General features: G+C 45.8%; 1 protein-coding gene across 3 annotated transcripts; it reads right to left on the reverse strand.

Annotated features, from left to right (window-relative positions):
* Positions 1 to 2,695: 2,695 nt before the first annotated feature.
* Positions 2,696 to 14,867, reverse strand: NUP85 (nucleoporin 85; the record flags this gene model as incomplete). Of its 3 annotated transcripts, XM_082007958.1 has the most annotated exons (19): positions 2,696 to 2,797; positions 3,417 to 3,503; positions 4,120 to 4,271; positions 6,037 to 6,137; positions 7,360 to 7,477; positions 7,570 to 7,721; positions 8,188 to 8,253; positions 8,895 to 8,978; positions 9,282 to 9,388; positions 9,784 to 9,915; positions 10,299 to 10,421; positions 10,971 to 11,105; positions 11,486 to 11,607; positions 12,526 to 12,595; positions 13,388 to 13,431; positions 13,972 to 14,042; positions 14,418 to 14,580; positions 14,656 to 14,749; positions 14,835 to 14,867. In XM_082007958.1, the coding sequence occupies 19 exons, from the start codon at positions 14,865 to 14,867 to the stop codon at positions 2,696 to 2,698; spliced, it is 1,956 nt and encodes a 651-aa protein (XP_081864084.1). The 3 variants fall into 3 exon arrangements, with proteins under 3 accessions (XP_081864084.1, XP_081864083.1, XP_081864085.1); XM_082007957.1 differs by having other exon boundaries at positions 14,418 to 14,749; XM_082007959.1 differs by lacking the exon at positions 2,696 to 2,797 and adding an exon at positions 2,798 to 2,824 and having other exon boundaries at positions 14,418 to 14,749.
* Between the last annotated feature and the right edge of the window lie 6,738 nt (positions 14,868 to 21,605).

Consider the following 21,605-nt stretch of genomic DNA (forward strand, 5'->3'; position numbering starts at 1 on the left):
AGGAAAGGATCCCACAGGACTGGAATGAATGTGACATGGGGAGGGACACATTCTATCCACTGGTGATGTTCAGCTTTGTTTACATGTCCTGACCACTCTGCTTGTAGCTTTAGTCCGGAATGTTTTGCCCCATGTTGAAGGGGTCCTGGGACATTTATGCCAAGCGTGAACTGAGTGGCAGCCACTAGCAGGCAGTGCCAGCTGCTTTTATCTTGACCTCTGGGTGAATCTGGTTCTATCTTCCACTCTATTAAACTTGAAGTTATTGTATTTTGAGGGGAGACCTGTCAGCAGAAGGGGATTTAGTTGGCTTGTTCCTGTACTGCTGTCCGGAGATACCTACAGGCTGGTGGGGTGATGATGCCACCATGAGCTTCCTCAGTGCAGAGCCCTTACACGTGCCCTCCTTCGGGCTTTCACCTCCGCTCCTCAGTGCCAGACCGGACCCGCTAAGCATGTTGAGCAATAATGCTGGCTCCGTGAGGGAATGCTTATTTTTTATACTGAAATGGCACTTCGCTCCCTTCCTTCCCCTCTGCCGCTTCATTCCCAACGGCCAATGTAAGCAGACCCTCGCTCTGTGCTGTGTGACACTGCTGTATCTTTAGTTATATTTATTTTATTCTGCTAGCTGCCTCCCTGTTGTGTCCATTTTGGGCAGCTAGGGCCAAGTTTTGTATGCAAATGGTTACACTGGTTATTTTTCTGCCTTCATTGCACTCCATAGTGTGGGGAAAAGAGGAAACGTGTAGTGAGGAGGTAATCAGGGCTGGAAAGGAGCGGTCAGTACTGGTGGAGGACAGCACCTGGAGCACAGAGGTGTCGTTACAGTCACTACTCAGGTGCAGTGAGTGAATCCAGGGATAAGGAGAGATGCCCCTCGTGTCCCCTCATGCAGGCAGTATTATTATTGTAGTTGAATACAGTGTTTTATTGAGATGAATACAATGAAATAAAAGGTGTAAATAATAGAGCTATAGGATATCTAAATAGAAACAAGCAGACAGTGAAAGGAAAGACTCCGCTGGGCTGTGACAATGCATGTGCTGGTTTAATGCCCTGTTTTATTTGTTCCCTGTATTAAGTGGCTCAGTGCACTGGTCTGCACGAGGCGGAAAGGAGTTTTGCTGGACATCAGTGTTCTGCACTAACAGGGGGCACAGGAGCTGACCCCTCTAGCTACAGTCTCACAGAAACTACGTTTACATCATTTGAACTTGATTCTAGCAGTCCCTTCCTTCTCAATTTCCAATCTCAAGCAGTGCCTCTCAAGTAGCTTTGAGACAGGCTGTTTTAAATTAACAGGTTTTTTTAACATCCATTGACAAAAGCACAGATAGAACGGGTCCTTGGACACTAAGCTCAGCTTTTCTAGCAGTGCTGACAAGCAACAGCTCCTAGCAAACTAGGAGTGGGAGCAGTCAGCTCAAGTGCTGAGAAAAACAGGAGGAGGAGAATCCTGCCCGTTGTGGGAAGAAAACTCCAGAGGAGAACACGCTGCTGGAATTAATGGTGGCTGTAAAACCCATTGCTGCAAATGTAGCTTGGGGTGATTTATAGTTGAATTTTCTTGACTGTGTTGCAAAGTAAAAATCACTAGAGGTGGACAAACTCGGCGGATTTGAAGCCTGAGGTCCTCATTGGAGAAGGCACCAGGCGCTTATAGAAGCCCTGAAAGTAGAATCAAAGCTTGGCCAAGGAGCTTGCTGTAAACTCCTGGTCTGAAGCTTGTAAAGACCCCAGCTTTGTCAGCTCCCTGAGGTAGAAGGTGAGAGCGATGAGTACATTGTTTGGATCCTTAAAGCAAACAGTTTTAAATCAATGGACTGGGATGCGGGACAAGGAGAGAATTCTTTCTGCCTCAGATGTGTTCTTGCCAGCACTTTAGACACAGTAGGCACGGGGTAGTGCTTAGGTGATGGTAGCGTGTCCTGAGGAGGCAGGTTTCACTGCCTTGGATGCCTACACATGAATCTCACTGTGACTTTGAGGAGGTCAGAAGGGTCCGAGTGCCTTCTGCAGAATGGCTTTGTTCTCAGTGTTGACAGCACCGCACTGCCTGCACTGTACAGCCAAATGGAAAGATGCTGTAGTCTTGCTGCGTGGAAATGCATTGTTAAGAGCTTTGGAAATTAACTATGAAAGTTCCTTGTCTGTAGGGTGAGGTTCCTGCTTCATACCGAACAGTCATAACTGTATATACATCTCAAATGCATTTGTTCTCCTGCACGTTAAATAAATTGTTTTCCCTACTTAGCTCTGTGGATAGCCCTTACTAATGACTGCTTATGCAGTACAGTGCTGTTTCTGGAAATCCTAAAACTCAACCCATTGCCTCAAGACCATCCAAACTAAGTGAAAACGGAGAAGCTGGTGTTTTCTAAATCCCCAGTGGTTTAAAAGGTGGTCTTAATTTCAGTTCTGGGTGTTAGAGGTAAAGCAACAGTAATGTTGCTGTTGGTAATGAGGTTTACTTTAGCAGGGGAGAGTCACTAGACCACATTGGAACAAGCAATCTTAGCGTTTTGATGCAGCTCCTTCTTGCATGTTACATTGATGCTTTTTTAGTTATATTTATGGAAGACAAGAACAAATACCCAAGCAATATGCAAAACAAGACATTTATTCGTAGAAAAGCAGTCAGGTTTATGTACAGTGAGCCACAGAGGAGGCGTAAAATCACATACTATTGTCTTCAAGATCCGTCCAACGTGCCTTCTTTGACAATGACTCGTGCAAGATTTCGTGCAAGAGCAAGTCTCAGCATTTCCACTTTCATATTCTCGACGTCATCATCCTAAAAGCAAGCAGAGTTTGGGTTAGACTACTATGCGCAATAATGAGCTGATTGTGATGAGGTGATCGGTCCCTTTTCTGAGTTTCGAAAAGTAAGGATGCAGGTCATTAAGAGGAAGAGTACACGTATATTTACCTGTCATAGGGACCTCCTGAGAAGAGTAAAAGCTACACTTCCTGCTTTTTAGAGCAACACAGGAGAGCACTGCCAAGCCTTTTCTTTTTCTGGCAGCTGCAGCGGTTTGTGCGTGTAGCAAATGGCTCCCTGTTCTGCGCCTGGAATGTTTCATAGCTTGAGCTGTTCGATGGCAGCATCTCGGCTTTTCGTTGCCCATGTAATTTGCAATTATGTATCTTGGAAAAGTGTCACAGTCCAATCCCAAACAGCAGAACAGCAAGGAGTGGAAGTCCTCCTGTACTGGTTTTGCGTATACTTAAATAACTGTTGAGGATGCCTCATTCGGCTGGCCGTTAAAAATAACACCCCGTTGCAGCCGCACTAAATCAGACTCTTCCTCTTCTCTGCCCCCGCACAGGAACATAAATTTGAGCCTGCCTTCCCGGACCCTCCCCATGGCCCCACCCATTCATTACCCAGTTGTCCTCAAAACAGGAGCTACCTGGAATTTTTGCTTATCTGACTTCCCTGCTGTCAGGTCTTCCAGGCATCGCATCAACTCATAAGTCTGCTCCGCTGAAAATATGACCTGTGGAAATTAAAGTATTTACTGAAAATGATCAAGTTTAAGGACATCACACAGTCTGAGCAGGTAACTCTTGGCTGAGAGGATAGGAATGCTTTTGCACTCCTGCAGATCCATTCTGACCCTTCAAATCACAGGATCTGAGGATAATTCAGGCTGCAAGTGACTCTGGGAGGTCTCTAGTGCCACCTCCTGCACAAAGCAGGGTCAGCCATGAGGTCAGAGCGGGTGCTCTGGGCTTTATCCAGTCATGGGTCTGTAATTGCTAAGCTGTCATTTTCCTGAAGGATCTCGGAGCAAAAATTGAGCTTAGAAGAAGGAAGCATGCTAGAAAAATCTTCACGCCAAGGAACTGGATGCAGTGTGTGCTTAAATCATCAGCATGTATGTATTCCCCTGCTGTTTTCTAATAGCAGGGAACCAAGAGTTGATGATCCCATCCTGGGTCCCAAGTGCTCCCACTGACAGGACGCGCGGATAGCTGCACGATTCTGGGTTCTTCTGCGCTGGAAGTGCAAGCCCCAGCCCGGGAGCAGAAAAGGGGGTCACCCTTTTGAGCTACCTTGTCAGGAAGAAAAAGGGCGTGGGGGGCTCTGTCCTGTGTGACCAGCGTGCTCACCTCTTTCTGCTCCAGCAGTGGAAGGGCATCTGTCAGCAGGGTCATCCAGAAGGAGCAAGGAGCGATGTGAGCCGTCATCAGCATCAGAAGCAACTTGGCAGCTTCAGAGAACCGCTTCTCCCCATACAGCCGGTGGAATTCTCGGTACTTGCCTATACACGGGTGTTGGTGAAGGGTAAAAGGCGTCAGTGTCTGTCAGGCCTGGGCTACTGGATGTTAGGACGCCCCTTTGCTCCTGTGAAGCCTGGGGTACAACTACCCCCACCCGCAATGAGTCTCCAAAGCAGCCGGGCCTGGGGGAATGGGAATCTTGGGCATGAAGAAAGGTTAAAATAGAGGCTGGTGGAAAAGGCAGCCAAAAACCTGTTCCTGTTCTTGGTAAGGCTGGAACCAGGCTGTTCGCTAACTGACACTGTCTGGTGCCAAGTGTTTGCAGGGTCAGCAACAGCACGAGTGGCTTAGAGGGACTCGTGGCGTCTGCAAAAACCAGGAACGGGAGGGGAGGGGGAGGGTGAACGTTCTTTTTGAGATCGCAGAATGTCAGGAGGTCTGAAAGGCTTTGCTGTCTTCCCGACTGTTTAAACGGAAATGGAGATCTTTGTTAATGTGGAAAGTTCTGCTTTTGCTAAGAATTAAATTAGATCAATATCCAGCACTTGAGAACTGGCTGAGGATAAACGTGAGTTTTATTCTGTGGCTTTGTTTGTATCCACTAAACTGTCAAAGTACTGGAAGTAAAGATTCCCATTGAGATTCACCTTTGACTAATGCTTGAGCTCAAGATAGAGACATGTGAAAGTTGCCCAGCAAAAGCACACCTGATGCTTCTAAAACCTCCAAAGGAAAAACAAGCAGAAATTTTTTCAGGCCTTTCAAGATTTTTTATAAAAAGCAGAAAAGGAGGTCATGTCTCTATAAACACAGTTACACAATTAAACTGTTACACAATTAAACTGTAAATCTTTGGGGCTGGTGCAAGGGGCCCTGGGTGACATTGGGCATACAGAGATAGGAGGGATTACCAATTTGGTAAGTCACAGTTAGTGTGATAAGGTTTAAATGAAAGAAATACAGTGCCAGTTTTGCAAGCTTGGACCAAATGGGAACAGATCAAATTCAGGATCACCCTCACAGTAATGCTGGTGTCAGCCAAAGGGAGTCAGTCTGATTGCCAACAGCTATTCCAAACTCCTGTTAGATTTTGTCCCCAGTAACTGGGTTTGCTAACTGCCACAGCTCTGGAGAAAGGGGTATTTTAGCTCAATTTCCTGTCTTAATCCATTAATCAAAGGCCACCAAGCAGCTGCAGCCAGATGTGCAGGTTCCAGAGCCCACACTTGTGCCAGCCAGGAAAAGGAAGCTGTGGTATGTAAAGGAAACTAGCTGGAGGCCCTTCACTGTTACTTGGCACAACTGCTACAGCGAAGGGGCAGGAGAGAGCTTCTGTTTGAGTGAGTTTGAAATTGGCACACTGAACCAACACAAGTTGTTGAGATTTTGGAGAACTTTATGAAGTTAGAAATTATCATATTGTCAAAGTAACTTACACCAGTGATTTGCTCTCCTAAGGAAGCCCCCTAAAGTCTTGCAGATTGTGTTTGCTAATATTTCAAAGTCTCTCTAGGTAGTGATAGAGTCTGGAAAAAGACTAAGAAAGGGAAAGCCTACAAGTGTCAGAATTCAAGACTATCCTGCTCAAAGCAGGGCAGAACACATGCCTACCGTGAGTGCAATTGGAAATGCAGTCTCCTGGTAGCAAGCAAGCTGCATCCCAAATCACCTTCCGTCATTTGCTTTAACCTCATCACTGAAAACAGGATGCAGCCAGGCAAAGGAAGAGACAAATCCAAGTAATTCCATGGAGTTAACTATGTTCTAAATTAACAGACCAGAATGAAAACTGTAGACACATCTTACCAAGAAATGTTAGCCGGTCACTGAGCAGCATGGATGGTCCCAAATTATCAATGAGGTCTAAGTCAGAGAAGCATCCCCTTTCACAATAGTCCTTAAGGAATCTAGGGAAAAAGTAAAACACAACAAAAGCCTAGAGGGGAGAACATGTGTTTAACAGACACTTTATTATTCTAGATTTGGTGGTAGTTGAGATCCATTCTTTTAAAAGGAGTAAGTGAAGGAAGGAGCACAGGAAGCTGAGGCTGGTGGATGCATAAATAACAGTCCCAGATCATAACAAAAGCTCTATTTTTCTGCTATGTAAAAAAGTTGGTAAGCAGCAGGAACAAAAACAATTCTAAAAGCTTTTCATCTGTTTTGTTACAGCCTTCATTATGCTGTTTTTTGCAAGCTGTTTCCTGTGATGGTTTTCTTTCACCTTCTGTTGAAAGAAATACAATAATTCCCACTCCCTCAAAGAATAAATGGGAAAAAAACCCCACCACAGAACACCAATCTCTTACTGCTCCCTTTTTTCACTGCTGAAGAGAAGAGTAGTACCTGGCCACCTATCCAGAGTGTAATTTCAAAATTATACTCTAACTATGCAGAGAGATTGGAACCTGCTATTTCCAATTAGCAAAAAAATACATGACCTGGATTGCTAGAGATTAAAGAGCGTAAAGAGAGTTGCCCTATCTTTTGACTAGGCCTAAGCTAAGTGTTAGCATCCTCTTCAATTTTATAACAACCTTCCTACCCCTGCAAGGCCAGATATTGTGACAAGCTCATGCAAAACCAGGGACACGATAAAACTTTACTCTTTGTTACATATGCGATAATTGTGGCTTGAGATCTTTTGCAGAAACGGTGGCTTAAGTGACTCCCACTGACTTGTTTGGAGACTGCACAGTGAACTAGACTGGTTAAAAATAACCTGCTGAATAAAGCACAGGAGGGGATTATTCCCTGGTTCACTGTACAGTCCATCAAACAGCCGTGTACTGGAGCAAGCGAAAGGCTTGCTAAGGTAGAGCTACTGCCAAAAGAAATGTTTATCAAAGCAAGGTCTAAGAGGAGCGGACTGTTAGATAAAGCCAATCTGTTTCATCTCTAGATTTCATGAAGTATAACAGCATAGAAAAGAACAGCTAGGGTACTGCAGATGAAAATACCCAAGAATGTCATTTTCCACTGCAGAAGCAGGTACTTGGTCTGAGGGAAAGACAATCCCCATCTGCCTGCAGCAGGACCTTCTCTGGTCCATCGCAGCATGGCTGCTTCCCCCGTTCCTACCACCCCACCACAGCAGCAGTTGTCTCAGAGCTTCTGACTCAGACTCACCGATCGGATATTAGTGTAGCAAAAGCTGCATCCTTAGCTCTGATGCTCCACGACAGGGCAGAGCCCAAGCGATTATTCCGCAGAGCTTTCATGGCCATGATTTTACAGATGCTACGAACTTAGAAGAAGACATTGGAGAAGAGGGAAATAATTAGTTACAGTTGTTTCACTTGTATCATTGCAAAACAATGAGATTTAAGAATCAATCACCTTGTTCATGCATCTGTCTCTGCTCACAGATCCTCAGCACTTTGAGGGCCTTCTGTTCTGTGTTAAGGGGTATCCGTTCAATATGAAGTTCCAAATATACCCTGCCATATTCTGGACAGTGGTCAAAGTAATCTACCCCCAGCTGCCACAGGCTGAGAGAGGAAAAAGAATCATCAAGCATTCCAATCATATAAATCTTAAATAAGCACAACAGGAAAGCCACAAGGGGAATGTGAATCTGCATTAATAACAGCTCTGATTAACTTAGTATTCAGACCTAAAATGGCTTTTACTTTCTACCAAATACCATCTGCCTGCTACACAACTTTGGAACACCTGCATCTCACAAGTGCTTTGCTGCAGGTTGCTCTGTACCAAAAAAGCCACAGTGGCCGGAGCAATTCTGTCCCGGTCAATACGCTTGATGGGTTCTAATAGAGATTTTGTCTTTGATGCAGGAAAGGGAACATGCTGGCGTTGTATGAACCCTTAGGGACACCTTTGCTGAAATCCTAATCTGTAAGTTTTGCCTTTTTACTTCATTAACATGTAGTTATTTGTTTTGGCTGTCTTGGTGTTAGTCTATCCTCTGAGTTAACAAAAAAAAAAAGTTGCTACCTGTGATGGGAGAAGAGTCCTGAGGCATACTCCAGCAGAAGGAATTCACGCATATTTGAACCAAAACTGGGGGGGGGGGGGGGGGGCGGGAAGAGAGAAAAGAAACAGGCATTATTATTTGCACTTTATTGGAACAAAAGGGCTGACTTTCTTTCACAAGTACTTTTAATTTATGCAGCATGTTTTCTCATGGGCTACCTTAATAAGCTTTGTACCTCAGGCCTAAGCATGCAGGTCAGCTTTCTCCTTGGGAAGACCTGCCAAGTATTTACAGCGCTTAGCAAATATAACTTAGAGGAAGTGCTTTAAGAGACTGAAACTTTCAAGGAAATTCAGATAGCAAAATTCAATTGCTGAAACTTAAATTCATTCAAAGCATAATTATGGAAACTTTTTAGAGAAGTTTCTCACCATTCCAAAAAAAGTCACAAACATTTGGGGCCTTGATTATATGTCAGATAAAATTATATTTTTAAAAAAATCCTAACACTGTACTGAGGCACTGTTGATGTCAAATTCATCATGTCAGCAACTGCTTCTGCTTCTCACAGCATCTGGGCTGCCTGTAACTTCAAAGGCACATGCAGCAACTTTATCCTCCATCTTCTACAAATGCCCAAAACACTCCTTTTCAACCAAAATCCACATGCTGTTTCAGTCATCCTTGCTGCTAGGTGTCTGAATAATCAGTGCAAATAAATACTTACTAGAGATTGTGAGATTGCAGGAGTTTACAGTGATCCAGGAGGTCAGTCAGATGAGCCACAAACCACCAGTTGCTCAGGGCAATGCTGTATTTGAAGCAAGCAAAAGAAAGAAAAAACTAAGCCTACCACTGCCAAGGAATGTGTCAGGTTTTCTGCAGGCATTTCTTACCAATACATAAGCTGTGTTACGATACAATGTCTGGTTGCAATGTCCCAGACCTAATGGAATACTTTTAGTTGAGGCCTGCTTCACGTATTTTTGCTAAATTCTTTGAAAAGATGATCAGGTGGGCTGTACCCATATCCTCTACCCCAAATACTATTGGAGTGAACACACACAGAAGCAATGCTGTAGAACTAAGAGAATCAAAAACCTTAAAACTCAACCTGCATTCCTTGATCACTTGATGCATCTCAAATTCAAAGGCTGCCATTAAAATCGTGTCTAGAGGCTCAGGGCTGCTTTCTCCACCCAGGAACAGGTCCATACTAGACTGTGGAATAAGATTACAAGACACGATAAGTGCAGTTGTGAGATGGGTTACAGGAAAGCATCTGGATGTAGCAGCCTCGCCTAGGTTATTTTATGGGAAAGAATATGTCACAGAGACTGAACACGTTAACAGAAAAGATGCAATATTTTAGCATAAGGAAACTGGGAAAACAATTTGCACGGACAAGACTGGTAACCCTAGACACTGAAGAGACTTGGTCTTCAACAATTACTTGTTCACTGTACCAGTCTCCCAGTTCACTTACAGATTCTAGGAAACGCCTTACAGGTAGGTACTTGCTGTAAGATGTCAACTATCCCAAAGTTTTTCTTTAAGTATGGTAACCCTTGTGTGCATGAAACGGCAGAGAATATAAAAATAATTCTATTTCATGCCTGTGCATAAAACCGCAGTTCCATTGGCTTCACAGTTGGATGGGAATACAGGAGTCGGGTAACCAGAAAGTGGTACCAAGTAGTCATGAGTTCCTTTTTCTCCAGTATGGCATCCTCATCTCCCAGCAGGATCTAACAGGACAAAAACATAGGAATAATTCTGCAAATGCAGCAATGTACACAGCTGCATCGTAACTCTTCAAAGGCATTACTCCCATTTTGCAAAGTTGATAATTTAATCAAAATTAAATAACAAAGGACAAAGATCCTTCTCAGAGCCCAGTTTCCTAATCAGCCTTATGGCCTTGGACACGAAGAGAAAACAATCTGCCCAGGCTTGCAAAGACTGCTGCAAAACAAAGAACACAGTACAGAAGACTGGCTGAAATCTTCTGATTTAATGAACAGATCATCCAGCATATTAAAGTTACTTATGGCTACACAGGGCTCCTAAAATACACAAGGATGGATCCAATACTTGTCCACAGTTTCCTTCTTTCCCAGCAAAAACACACCTTGCAGATGGATTCCATGTGGGAATTGGAAGCAAAAGTTCCATCCTGTAGATACCGCTGACATTCTTCGTGCCAGTGCTGCCATTTCAGCTCCATCTCGGTCAGTGTCTGGGTGTTGCCAAGCTGAACAGAGATAAGACGCATAAAATAAACACCAAGTCAAATCACAGTAAGTGCTTGCGCTGAACTCGCAGTCATTCATGATAAGAAGGTAAACACAGGGCTGCCATAAAATTTTTCTTTGTACTACAGTTGCATTTGAAGTGTCTGTCTTTATCCTTCTAAATAAGGCAAAGGAGAGCCTATGAGAGATTACCATGATGCAGCTGCATTTTTCCTCCACAAGGAGATCACTGCCACTGAGGGGAACTCCACTGGTAAAGTCTTCAGAGACTATTCTGTTACAAGAGAATAGTTCTCCACAGGAATTGTTTGAGACAACTACATAATGCATCTTGCTGCAAAAATTCTCTTTCTAACTATGTTGGTTTGTCACCCCACAGGCTTTTGTCTGAATGGTTGGGTCTTTTGGGCAATTCAAGAACACAAATATTATTACTGTAAAGGATTAAGACTGAGATGGTGAACAAATTGTGATGTTAGGGGAGCCACATCAGAGGTGGCTTTCTTTTCCCAAGGGAACTGCATGAAAAAAATCCACTTTGTACATACACTGGGCACAGGCATCTTCTTCATCAAGTCATCCAAGATTTTGAACATGTTCACCGATGTAGGATTGGCACTGGCTTCCTTGGAGAGCAAGTGCCGCGCTTCATCCATTCGGCCTTGCAGCACAAAGACATCCACCTGCAAAAACCACCTGTCCGTGAGCACTACATCGGGCACGGCTACAAAATACCCAGGAAGAGTATCAGAGGGGAATTTTAACTTGTGATTTAGGCAAGTTAAGTGCGAGTTAAAATGCTTAAACTGTAGGCCCTGCTAAGTCAAATACACAGTGCAAGTCTTGACCTCTATGGATCGTGAAAATGAAAGGATCAGGATGGGAATGAGGGGTAGGACGATTGTCAGAATGGCTTCATCTTAAAACTTATACAGGCAGACAGCAGCAGTGTCCTAGGTATCAGTTTCTGAGATGTAGTCTAGTGTCGAGTGGGGAGGAGGAAGGCAAAACACATAGGTGTGAATTCTCTTTGTTTAAGAGCCTTATAGGTGACTATACTCACCACATTCCAGAAGAGCTCATGTTTTGATGGATTTTCACTGCTCAGAACTTCACGGACCATGTTGTCCACATCACAGACATGAAGTCGAACCCAGTCAAGGAGGCGAAGCAGAAGGGGACCAGCTTTATGCAGGGAAGATTTCATTCTGTTAGCTCCCAACTGTTTGTTCCCAAACTGCTATTTTACATGCTTCGACAATCATTACATGAGGTTTACTGATTGGATTTCTATTTGCCACACCTCAATTACAAAGGAACGGACTTCCTTAAGTAGCCAGGCTGTGGGAGCACCAGGCTGATGACAGATTTCTGTGTGGCAAATTTTAGACAGAACAGCAGTGGAGTCTGGCAGAAAACCCTAACCAGTTACTTGAAGAACTAAAAGGTGAGTGATTCGGATCATAAATCTTGCAATGCCAAAAGACACCTAGAATGTTTCTGTTCAATTTAGCATCAACTCATTATTATTAACTGAATATGAGGAGGAAATCTGGCACTAGGTGATTAACTTTTCTTGAGATTAAGTAATCTACAATTTGTGAATCTCTCTTCTGAATTCTGGGACTGTGCAAGTAGCATATTTGTTTGCATAATGCAATTTCCTTTAAAAATTATTTACTACTTTAAAATGCTGGTGTAAACAAACTGACTTAAAAAATGGCTTCCTAAAGTTAAAGGAGTTGCATCAGAGAATGTGTAAACATTAGTTGGCATCAACATATTTGATGCTTAAACATGGATTTATGCTTAAAAATCAAATGAACTGGCAACAACTTTTGAAATCCCTCTTCTTCACTACCTTTCTGTAAAAAAGACAATTTAATTGTAGTGTACTACACAAGGCAAAAAAGTAGAAGGCAAATCTAATAGCTTGACATAATTCAATATGAAGGCGGCAATTTACAGAGGCAGAAGAGGTATTAAAAGGCTTACTGACACTTGTCATATCTCTAAAACATATTAAGATATGACACAATGGATGCTACATATTAAGCAAACAGAAACCCTTCAGTCTAAACATCAGGATAATTCACTGCTCACCTGCAGCTGCTTCAACAAACAGGATCTCACACAGGTTCCAGATCAGCTCCATTGCAGAGAGAATAGAAACCTCAAAAAAAAAGTAGGGCCATGTTTCAGATTTGGCCATTATTCCAGTTAGATTTTGGGATTTTTTTTTAACCCCACAAAGGTATCTGCTGTCCATAGCAATTGCTCAGTTAAGGTCAGCTCTTACAGAGAGAGAAATGTCATACTGACATTTCAGAGATACAAATGAAAAGAGAGAATGAGGCCTCAACTCAGCTACACATGCTCGGCTCAGAAAATATCAAAGCTGTTTGTCTGTTGAAACGCAATAATAACCCGTTATCAGTGGGAAATGCAAAACAGTACAGCAAGTGTTATTTTCAGCCCTTTTACACTCCTGAGACTTAACATTGCAAACAGCAAAGTAAAGAAGAAAAGTCAATTAGGCAACATCAGTGCAGCTAAAAGGACAAAACTACTGTGAGCACTCTGCTCTTCCCACAACACTCTTCTAGTGTCTGACAGCTCACGGTGAACACCTAGAGCTTGCTACAAGATGCAGTTCGTTGGAACCCGAGTGTTTGAGAGGTGAAGTTTCAGACAGGTGAGTACTGGCTTTAAGATGACAAGAAAACATCACACCTATAACACTGAATATATGTTTAAGAAACGACAGTGAATCCAGATGTTGGGCATCTGTATTTTAGAAATAACGGAGCTAACTATTCCCATTTATTCTTGGTTACAAACTGCATCCAATATACCAAGCCAGAGTTAAATCTAAACTTCCTTACTGCCACAGTACTGGCCTTGGTGAATTTACTAGCCAGTCATTCATGTTCAGCTGTGACTACGTGAGGCAACTGCAGATTACCTGAGTACTATACTGGCTGTGCAGAGCAGGGTCCCGGGCTGAAACTGAAGGCAGAATAAAAGGAAAGTCAAAGAGCAGCATATGTACCTTCTTTCACAGCACCTTCTGGGCTCATAAATACATACAACAATACTTGATCACTCATCAAGCACAGACCTTGATGAGTACAGACATGGCAAAGCTAACTTTTATATAAAATGTTATTTATAACTTTTTTTAATAAACATTGTACAAATCTGGGTATGACTACAGGGCAAGGATGGAAGGGAAGAGTAAAATCTCTCACTTTGGGGGTGGTGGGAAGAAGCAAGCTGTCAATTCAGACTCAGTTTCCCATAAAACTGCAACCCAAGATATGAAAAGACCAGAACATCAGTTAAAACACAGTGGGGGGAAAAAATAATCTCTGACCAGATTTTCAAACCAATCTGGAAATCTTCAGGATGGAAATGGAGTTTTGATAATGACTGAAATCTTTGTATGCTATTTTACAGTAGTTGTAATAACTTACAATTGAAATACTATTTTTTCATGATCACAAATAGCATTTCCTCTTATTGCAATAAGAGAACAAACAAACTTACTAGCTGCCTGGTGCATGTCCTCCATACAGGCTCTTATCACTGATCGGTAGTTTTTACTCACTTGAACCAATCTGCCAAACACAGAAAGGCCTCGGTTAGAGAGAGCTGTTGAGTTTTAGTCTCATGCCTACTGTCCGCTATGTGTTGCAAGTTTCTCTGCAGCAGCAGATGCTCCCCGAACGTGGGTGAATCTAGCGGGAGTCAGCATGGCTGTGCGCAGTGGTTGCACGTACGCTGGCTATATGCACAAAGGCGCTGGTCAGCACAGTTACTGGAGGGATCACAGCCTTGTTTTGTTAAATTACCCGAAAACTGACACCTTTTTTTCTGCTCTGTTTACAGCAGCTTTAAGCTGTCTGGATTTTTAAGGTCAATGGCATTTGCCTGGCTGCAGAAGGAGCAGCGACCGCGGGTGTCTCCCACCCTCCCGCGCCCCATCCACTCACTGTGCCTTCCTCGACTTCCCCGCCAGCTCCTCCTCGCTCCGCTGGAGGCCGATGAAGATCCCGTGCGACTCGTTGAAGAGTTTCCGCAAGGTCTGGATGTAGATGTCCTGATCCCTGCGGACCACGAAGACGCGGGAGGAGCTCGGCCCTCCCTCCCCGCTACCTGCAACACACCCCGTCAGCGCCCGGGGCAGGAGCGCCCGGCCCGGCCCGGCCCCGCCGCGGGACGGGGACCCACCTCTGCGGCCGAAGAGGGTCTCGCACACCAGCACCTCGGCGGGGCCCCAGGCGAAGCACAGCTGCCTGGCTGACGGGTCGGCGCCCGGCACCACCTGTGAGGGGACGGCAGCCCGTCAGAGGTGCCCGCACCGCACCGCCTGCCCGGCCCGCCCCTGCCCTGCCCGCCCCGGCCCGCACCATCAGCGGTGGCTCCGCGTCCAGCTCGTCCATGGCGGCGGCCGCTCCCGCCTGCCGGCGCGCGGGAAGGCCCCGCCGCGGGCTGCCCGCGCCGCTGCCTGCGCTGCCCGCGCCGCTGCCTGCGCCCCCCGCGGACCCCGCCGCGCTCCGGCGCTTCCCCGCCGCGCTGCCGGCCCGAGCGGAGGCGCCGGCCCGGGGCCGGAGGAAGGGGCCCGGCGCGTCTCCGTGGGCTCGGGGCAGGCGCCGGCCGCTCGCCCCGCAGGCGCCGCCGGCGCCGAAGGACCCACCGGGGCGGGACGGATGGGATGGGCCCCGCTCCGCTCGCGCCTGTAGCTGCCTCGGGCGTTTCCCTGAGGCCGGGAGGGGTTGGGCCGGGCCTCCGGCGCTCCGTCAGGCGGCGGCTGCCCCGGGAGGGCTGGTGCCGCTCAGGGGTCTTTAAGCGCTGGCGCTCGGGCAGGGCCCAGCGCCGCAGCGGGGAGGCAGCACGGCGGGGAGAGCCCCGCTCTGAGGCCTCTGGCCTCCGGGGCTGGCGCGTGCCGCCCCGCCGAACCCCGCACCCGGCTCGCAGGGCCCGGGGTGCGGAGGAGGGGAAAGAAGGAGGTCGCCCCATCTTGATCCACTTCATTTTCTGATGCGGTCCTGGCTCGGGTGTGCGGTGATCGAGTTGGTCAGTCAACATTGTCCTTGCGTTCACTTCATTGGCTTTATTGCCTTGTAACAACCAGTTTCTCTCATTTCTTTATGCACTTCAAACACGTGCAGATAAATGAGCCTCCAGGTTGTTGAAGGTGACGTTCTCTGGAACAGAGTTGGTGAGGCTCTTGGGCAAGCTCTTCGGTAAAGCTGATGGATCGAATTATGTGCGTTGTGACTCCAGTGCATTGCCCGCAGGCTGGAGGAGGACTCGTAATGAAGCATTGGATCGATCACAGCAGGTCGGGGAGCAGTGCTGGCAGGTGTTGGGAAGAACTCTGCTGTGCATGTCTGCCTTACTCACTTACTCATGAGATGATTATTTTTCCTTCCCTGCCTGGCAGAGTCAGGGTGGGAGTTAAGACCCCCTAGAGACTGGGCAGCATTTGCCTGACAAGACTGCTGGAGACTGCCTAATCAACTTTCTGCTAGCTCTGGGAGCTTATGTACTGATGGAATTTAGTATCCGTTAATAACTTGGTGTGATAAAACACTAACCACACACTGCTCCTTTCTGTCCATTCTGCTCTCCTTCCCGTCTCTGCATACTCCTCCCTTTTTGCCTATTCCTTTCAGTAACAAACTTGTTCAGTGATACACTTTTAAGAAAAATATTAACAATGCTGTCTTGCTGAACTCACAGCTAGAAGAAACCGATCCCTCTCAGACTGGTGATTTTCAAAGAAGCTCACTAAGAATTAATTTTTCAAGATAGCTTAGATCAATCACTGTCCTCATATGACAAATGCTGCAACAGTCCACTGCTAAATTTTTTACTTTATTGACTACTGCATCCTTCATTTCCAATAAAAATAAAGCTAGCAGTTATCTTTGATATGAGTATGTCGTGACAGTGATAGTGCTGAGAAAAGGAAATTGTGTCTTTTCGGGTCAGTCAGGGGAATGGCTTGTTGCAGGGTAGAAGAACTTAAATCTTAAGAAACCTGCTTGAGAAACTAAGATTCATTAGTTTTAAGAAAGCTCATCCTTTATTGAGGGTGAGAGTTCTGTGTTTTGGGGGAATTTGGGGATACGCATGTATTTGAATCTGTTATTCAAAGTCAAATTCATCTGCTATCTTGCAAAATGGTACTGCTCTATGCTGCACACTTCTGAGAAAGGATATTGTTGCCTATATTTAGAGCTAAAATATCGTTCAACACATCACTAAAATGGCTCTGGATACGAACCAAAAATGGATGTCTGAAAACTCAGCTGTAGAAGGTTTTCTGCCACCATTCTTCACACGTGAGGTGCTGCTTCAATAACTGCATCAGTTTCTTAAGAGTGGTAGAAGGAAACTTCTAACAGCTGATGTTACCTGCCAGTGCGCTGGAGAAAAATCAGAGCCCACTGCTTGTATGAGCATCGTAATTAAAAGCTACTAATGAACTAAAATGCATAATTACTATAGAGCTGACTATCCCTCTTAATGGAAATCTGAGACTTGGCTACCAAACGAGATCCTTGTTGGAAGGATGGGAGTTGCTATTTGTTTTCCATGTGGCGAAGCTAAGAAGTTCTCTCCACCTGAGCTCATTTGAGTATGAACTGTGATAGCAGAACTTGCCACCTGAGGCTTTCCTAGGGACACTTAAGTGCCTGGAACATCCCCGTGTTCTTCCACATCACCGCACGTGTTTCTCTTGCTTTCCTTTTATCCTTTTCCAAACGTAACGCTTGTCTCTGTGGACCATCCTGTAGGGAACCACAGCCCTACCCGCAGGGAGGGACAGCCAGAAGGCAGGTGGTCAGCCTTTACCAACTGTATCGCAAGGCCTGACAAACCTTGAGAGTGCCCATTGGTCTCACTGGTCATATTTTCCTCTTCATCCGCATGGAGAGAGAAGTGTTGATGACTGAGGTGGTGGATCTAGGAGTGGGACAGTGTCCTCTTTTGCTCAAGGATCCCATCCTGTCTAAAGAGAGACTAAAAGCTGGTCTCACAACTATAGCTCTTTGATCCTCTCCTGCTGTCTTTTGGCACATACAGTCCACTTTGCTCACTCACTAAAAGTGTAAGTGTTTTTTTATGTCGACCGTGTCTGATGCTCTCGAACTGATAAGGTGGCTGGTTCCTGGGGAAGTCATCTCAGGAAAGGTGAGTTTTAGTATGAAATCTTGAAACCTCTTAGTCTTCCTTCGAAGGTTGGCTGGAGATCTGCACATATCTAGAAGGGAGACCTTCCTGCACACCTTGTCAAAAAGGCTTCTGAGCCTGTCCAGTCCATGTAATTAAGCAGAATTGGGAACCACCGTGTCAGTATAGAACTTCATATTGTTCAAAAAGGCTTTTGAGTACAGGCTCTGGGTCTGGCAAGGAACGCAAAGGCAAAGAGAAACATACTTTTTTCCAGTCAGGGAAAAAAAAAAAACAAAAGCCACAACAAAACAGAAAAAAAATCAAGGCCTGATTAGGAGGGGAATTACCAAGATGCAAAATAGGAGGTTTGAAAGCTATTTCATGGCTTGGGGAACAGAGGGAATGATCAGCATCAGGAACAGGGCAGGCACAGAACAGGCAGTGCCCCAGGCAAAATATATTTTCTATTCCTGGTGCTAAACTAGTACTAACGAAGAGCAAGGCCTTAATAAGCCACTCAGACCTTGAGAGTCCAGGCTGAGAAGGCAGCTCCAGCCCTACTCACTTGCTTACACCTTCAAATAACTGTTTGCTTTCTATTCCTTCATCGAACTAATTGCAAAGTAACACACAGTTTTGAAGGGGCTGAAGTTGCTTTTGTAGGCTTGTGCTTGTTAATGTGCAGTAGCACACACTTGTGCTGCTCTGCTTGTAACTGTCTTAATGTCTTAAAAATCTTAAATGTCTTAAAATCTCAGTGTGAAAGGGAATGTATGTTGAATGCCCATAATCCCTGCCCTCTTCAGAAAATGGTGGAGAATTAAGCCCAAGCGCACTACAAGATCTAGGTACATCATACTTCTGCCTTATAAAGCTGCTGTACAAGAATGAAACAAGGCATGGAAATATTTTAGGAAACAACAAGTTGATTTTTTTTCCCCAGAGATGGAATTTCTTTGGAATTCTCACTGTGATGCTTCCCCATTCACTTCCCTTCAACTCCGTGCATTGAAGAGGTGGAGCTCAAAGAGACAAAAAGTTTCGCCTTTGCCCCCCTCTGCTGTAGCCTGGACCCTGCAGGACTGGATCCTTTGTAGTTCCCAGTGTGGCTTCTCCCCCGCCATTCACTCCAAGTGATGGTGTCTAGCCAGTTATCTTTGCGGGTTTTAGCACTCTGTTTATTGTTAGCTCCACTGGATCTCCTGTATAATGTGAATTTCCTCTGTTGCTATCTAAGAGAAGCTGTATAAATATGAGGTTTGTAGAAACCTGCTCTGTGATTGGGGATCTGTGTAATTGGTGGCAAGACCAATGGTGGTACAGCTGAAACAGTTTTCAGCTTTTTTGTGCACATATAACTTCTGTAATGGTAGTGAAATCCCATCTGTTATAAAATTTAGCATATATTCCCGTCTCCTTTTCAGCACATTTGTTTTATTTGTGATGCTGGCCTTAATGTATGTCTCAACACGATTCCTGCATTCAGTTCTTTCATGCCGCTGTCAGGCCTTGACCAATTTCATGCCATCTCCCAGAGAAATTCTCCTCCTGGACCTGCAGCACAGACATCTTCAAAGAGGGAGTGGGAAGAAGTGTCCAGAGCAAAATAAAATGGGACCATTAAGGAACATCAGTCTTGTGACACCCTTCCTCACAGCAGTCGCTTCTCTGTGATGTTGCATCATTTCTAAAAATAGAACTTAAGATCCTTTGGGAAATGGCACTTGTCTTTTGTTCTGTAAAGTACCTTGTGTGTTTTGAGTCTCACTTAAAAAAGCCAAGTAGAAGAATAGAGTGGGGTTTAAGATGCTTTATTTCCTTGTTCTCACATATAGTCCTGCTGCTTAGCAGTGATAATGGACTTCAGAAGGTCCAAATGGCATTGCAGGTAAAATAAAAGGTGAAGTGAGTTCGTAGGAGAGTGATAGCCTATCAAACTGTGCAAGGGAGAGTTGTGCAGAAGCATGTTGTTTTCTCTAGCTACAGGTGCTTCTTGCCTCCCAGTAGCTTAAATAAATAGAAAAATCATAACATGAGTAATTAAATGCAGGGAAAACAGGGAGGATAAGCTGATTGGAACAGTCTTTTGATGATAAATCAAGGAAAATTACACAGGTGGAAGTGGAAACTACAGCTTGAAGGAGTATCTGTTTGAGTTGCAGTCAAAATTTAAAACAGTCTCAGTTGCCTTCCTGAGTCAGACTGAACTCTTCTAATCCTGCGATTTTTTCCAGAACTGACTCATACTCTTCAAATGGAGTCAAATACTAATACTAAAAGGTTCTATGACTTTTTAGATGAGATTTGATCTTTCAGAGTCCTTAAAGCAGAGAGAAAATTTTACAATATATGAGAGCCTAGTCTATAAGGAGATGATAAAAGACTTCACTGCCCGTGTTTTTGTGGAAGCTCAGCTGGATGTGCGGGCCATCTTCAGTGCCTCAGGTAGGGTTGTGGCTGTGTTATTTTCTCAACTGTGGACTCGGGTAAGGGTTCAGCTTCCTGTCCTCAGCGGGTGTTATTCTTGAATTTCCAGACAATTGCAATAAAACAAAAAGCTCCCCGTGAGTCCGCACTCAGAAGGGAGGTACTGGAATGTGAAGGAACGTGACAAAAGGCAGAGGACGGGGATCAGAATCCACAGTGAGAAGCAAGTCTGCAGTCTGTGTTTTGCTCGTAAATTAAGGTTCTCTTCAGTTGGTATTTCTATACTTGAATAGTTTATTCTGGATAAATCCCATCTTGTCACTTCTCTGAAACAGTGCAAGGAGGTGCAGGAGCCTGCAAACCCAGACAATGCAGGTCTGGGTTTTGCCAGGAACAGAAGGCGTGTGTAACCATATGGCCATCTCTGCAGTGTATTCACCACACGGAGTGGCACCGGTGTGCACTGATGCCCACCTGGTAAATCCATTCCCGAAGTATTTACAAGGGTCTTTTTTGTGGTGTTTCTTTTCCACTTATGTGCTGTAGAGAAACAGTTGACAAATGAATGGTGGCAGGTGTAATGCTGATGAAAAAAGGTTCAGAAACTGTTTTGTGAGAACCTGTTCAGTGAAATCCCTGGAGTTCAAGAATTTCCTCCTCCCCTCCATTGGAATGAACTTGAAGGAATCACATCACTTAGTAGTATATCCTGTTACTTATATATTGTAATTTTTGAGGTGCTGCATCATGTCCTTAGCTTGTGGAAGAATCTAAGTAGGCCGTAACTGCAATTGTTTTAATTATATTCAAGATGCCTTTTTCAGACGCAGCAGAGAGGCACGGCGGGTCTTGGTTCCCTCTGCAGAACTACATGTATTTCAGGGAAAACTCGTGCCTCGCCTTCCTCAGGGAGCAGGCCAGGGATTTTGGAAGCGCGGCAGATGGCTCTCAAACCTCACAGCCTGTATCAGTCATCTGTAAAACAGCAAGGGCCAGGAGTAGGGGTGAAAAATTTGTCAGATTTGAGGAGGCCCAAGAGGAGGATGACACTGAGTGGTCACCTGTCGGGGAGCATCAGAGAAAGGTGCCTGCAGGGAGAGCGCAGCAGGCCCGAGAGTGAGGGCAGCCAGCAAGGCCCGTGGGCGAGGTGCTGAAGGGGTGGCAGCGCTGAGGGGGCCCTGAAGAGGCCGGGCCGGGAAGCGCGAAGCTGGCGGCCCGGGCCGGGTGGTGCAGGATCCTTCGCGGGCGGTGGGGAGGGGCGCGGGTCGCCGCAGCCCGGCGGCCATTTTGAGGAGGACAATACCCGCCGCACGGCAGGGCCCGCTGCGCCCGGCGGGCGGGCGGGGCGGGGCGCGCGCACGCAGCGCGGGCAGCGTCCGGGGTGCGCGCACGCTCCGCCTCCCGCCGCCGCGTTATGTAACGGCCGGGGCGCGCGCGCGCTCCCTCCCCCCCGCCCTGTTCCCGCCCTGTCCCCGCCCCCCTCGTCCGGCGAGGCCCAATGGGCGGCGGGGCCGGGCCGGGGGGAGGCAGGGGAGAGGCCGGCGGACGGGGCGGGCGCGCGCACGCAC

This window comes from Phaethon aethereus (assembly GCF_964289735.1).
Source record: "Phaethon aethereus genome assembly, chromosome: 18".
In the NCBI taxonomy this organism is placed as follows: domain Eukaryota; kingdom Metazoa; phylum Chordata; class Aves; order Phaethontiformes; family Phaethontidae; genus Phaethon; species Phaethon aethereus.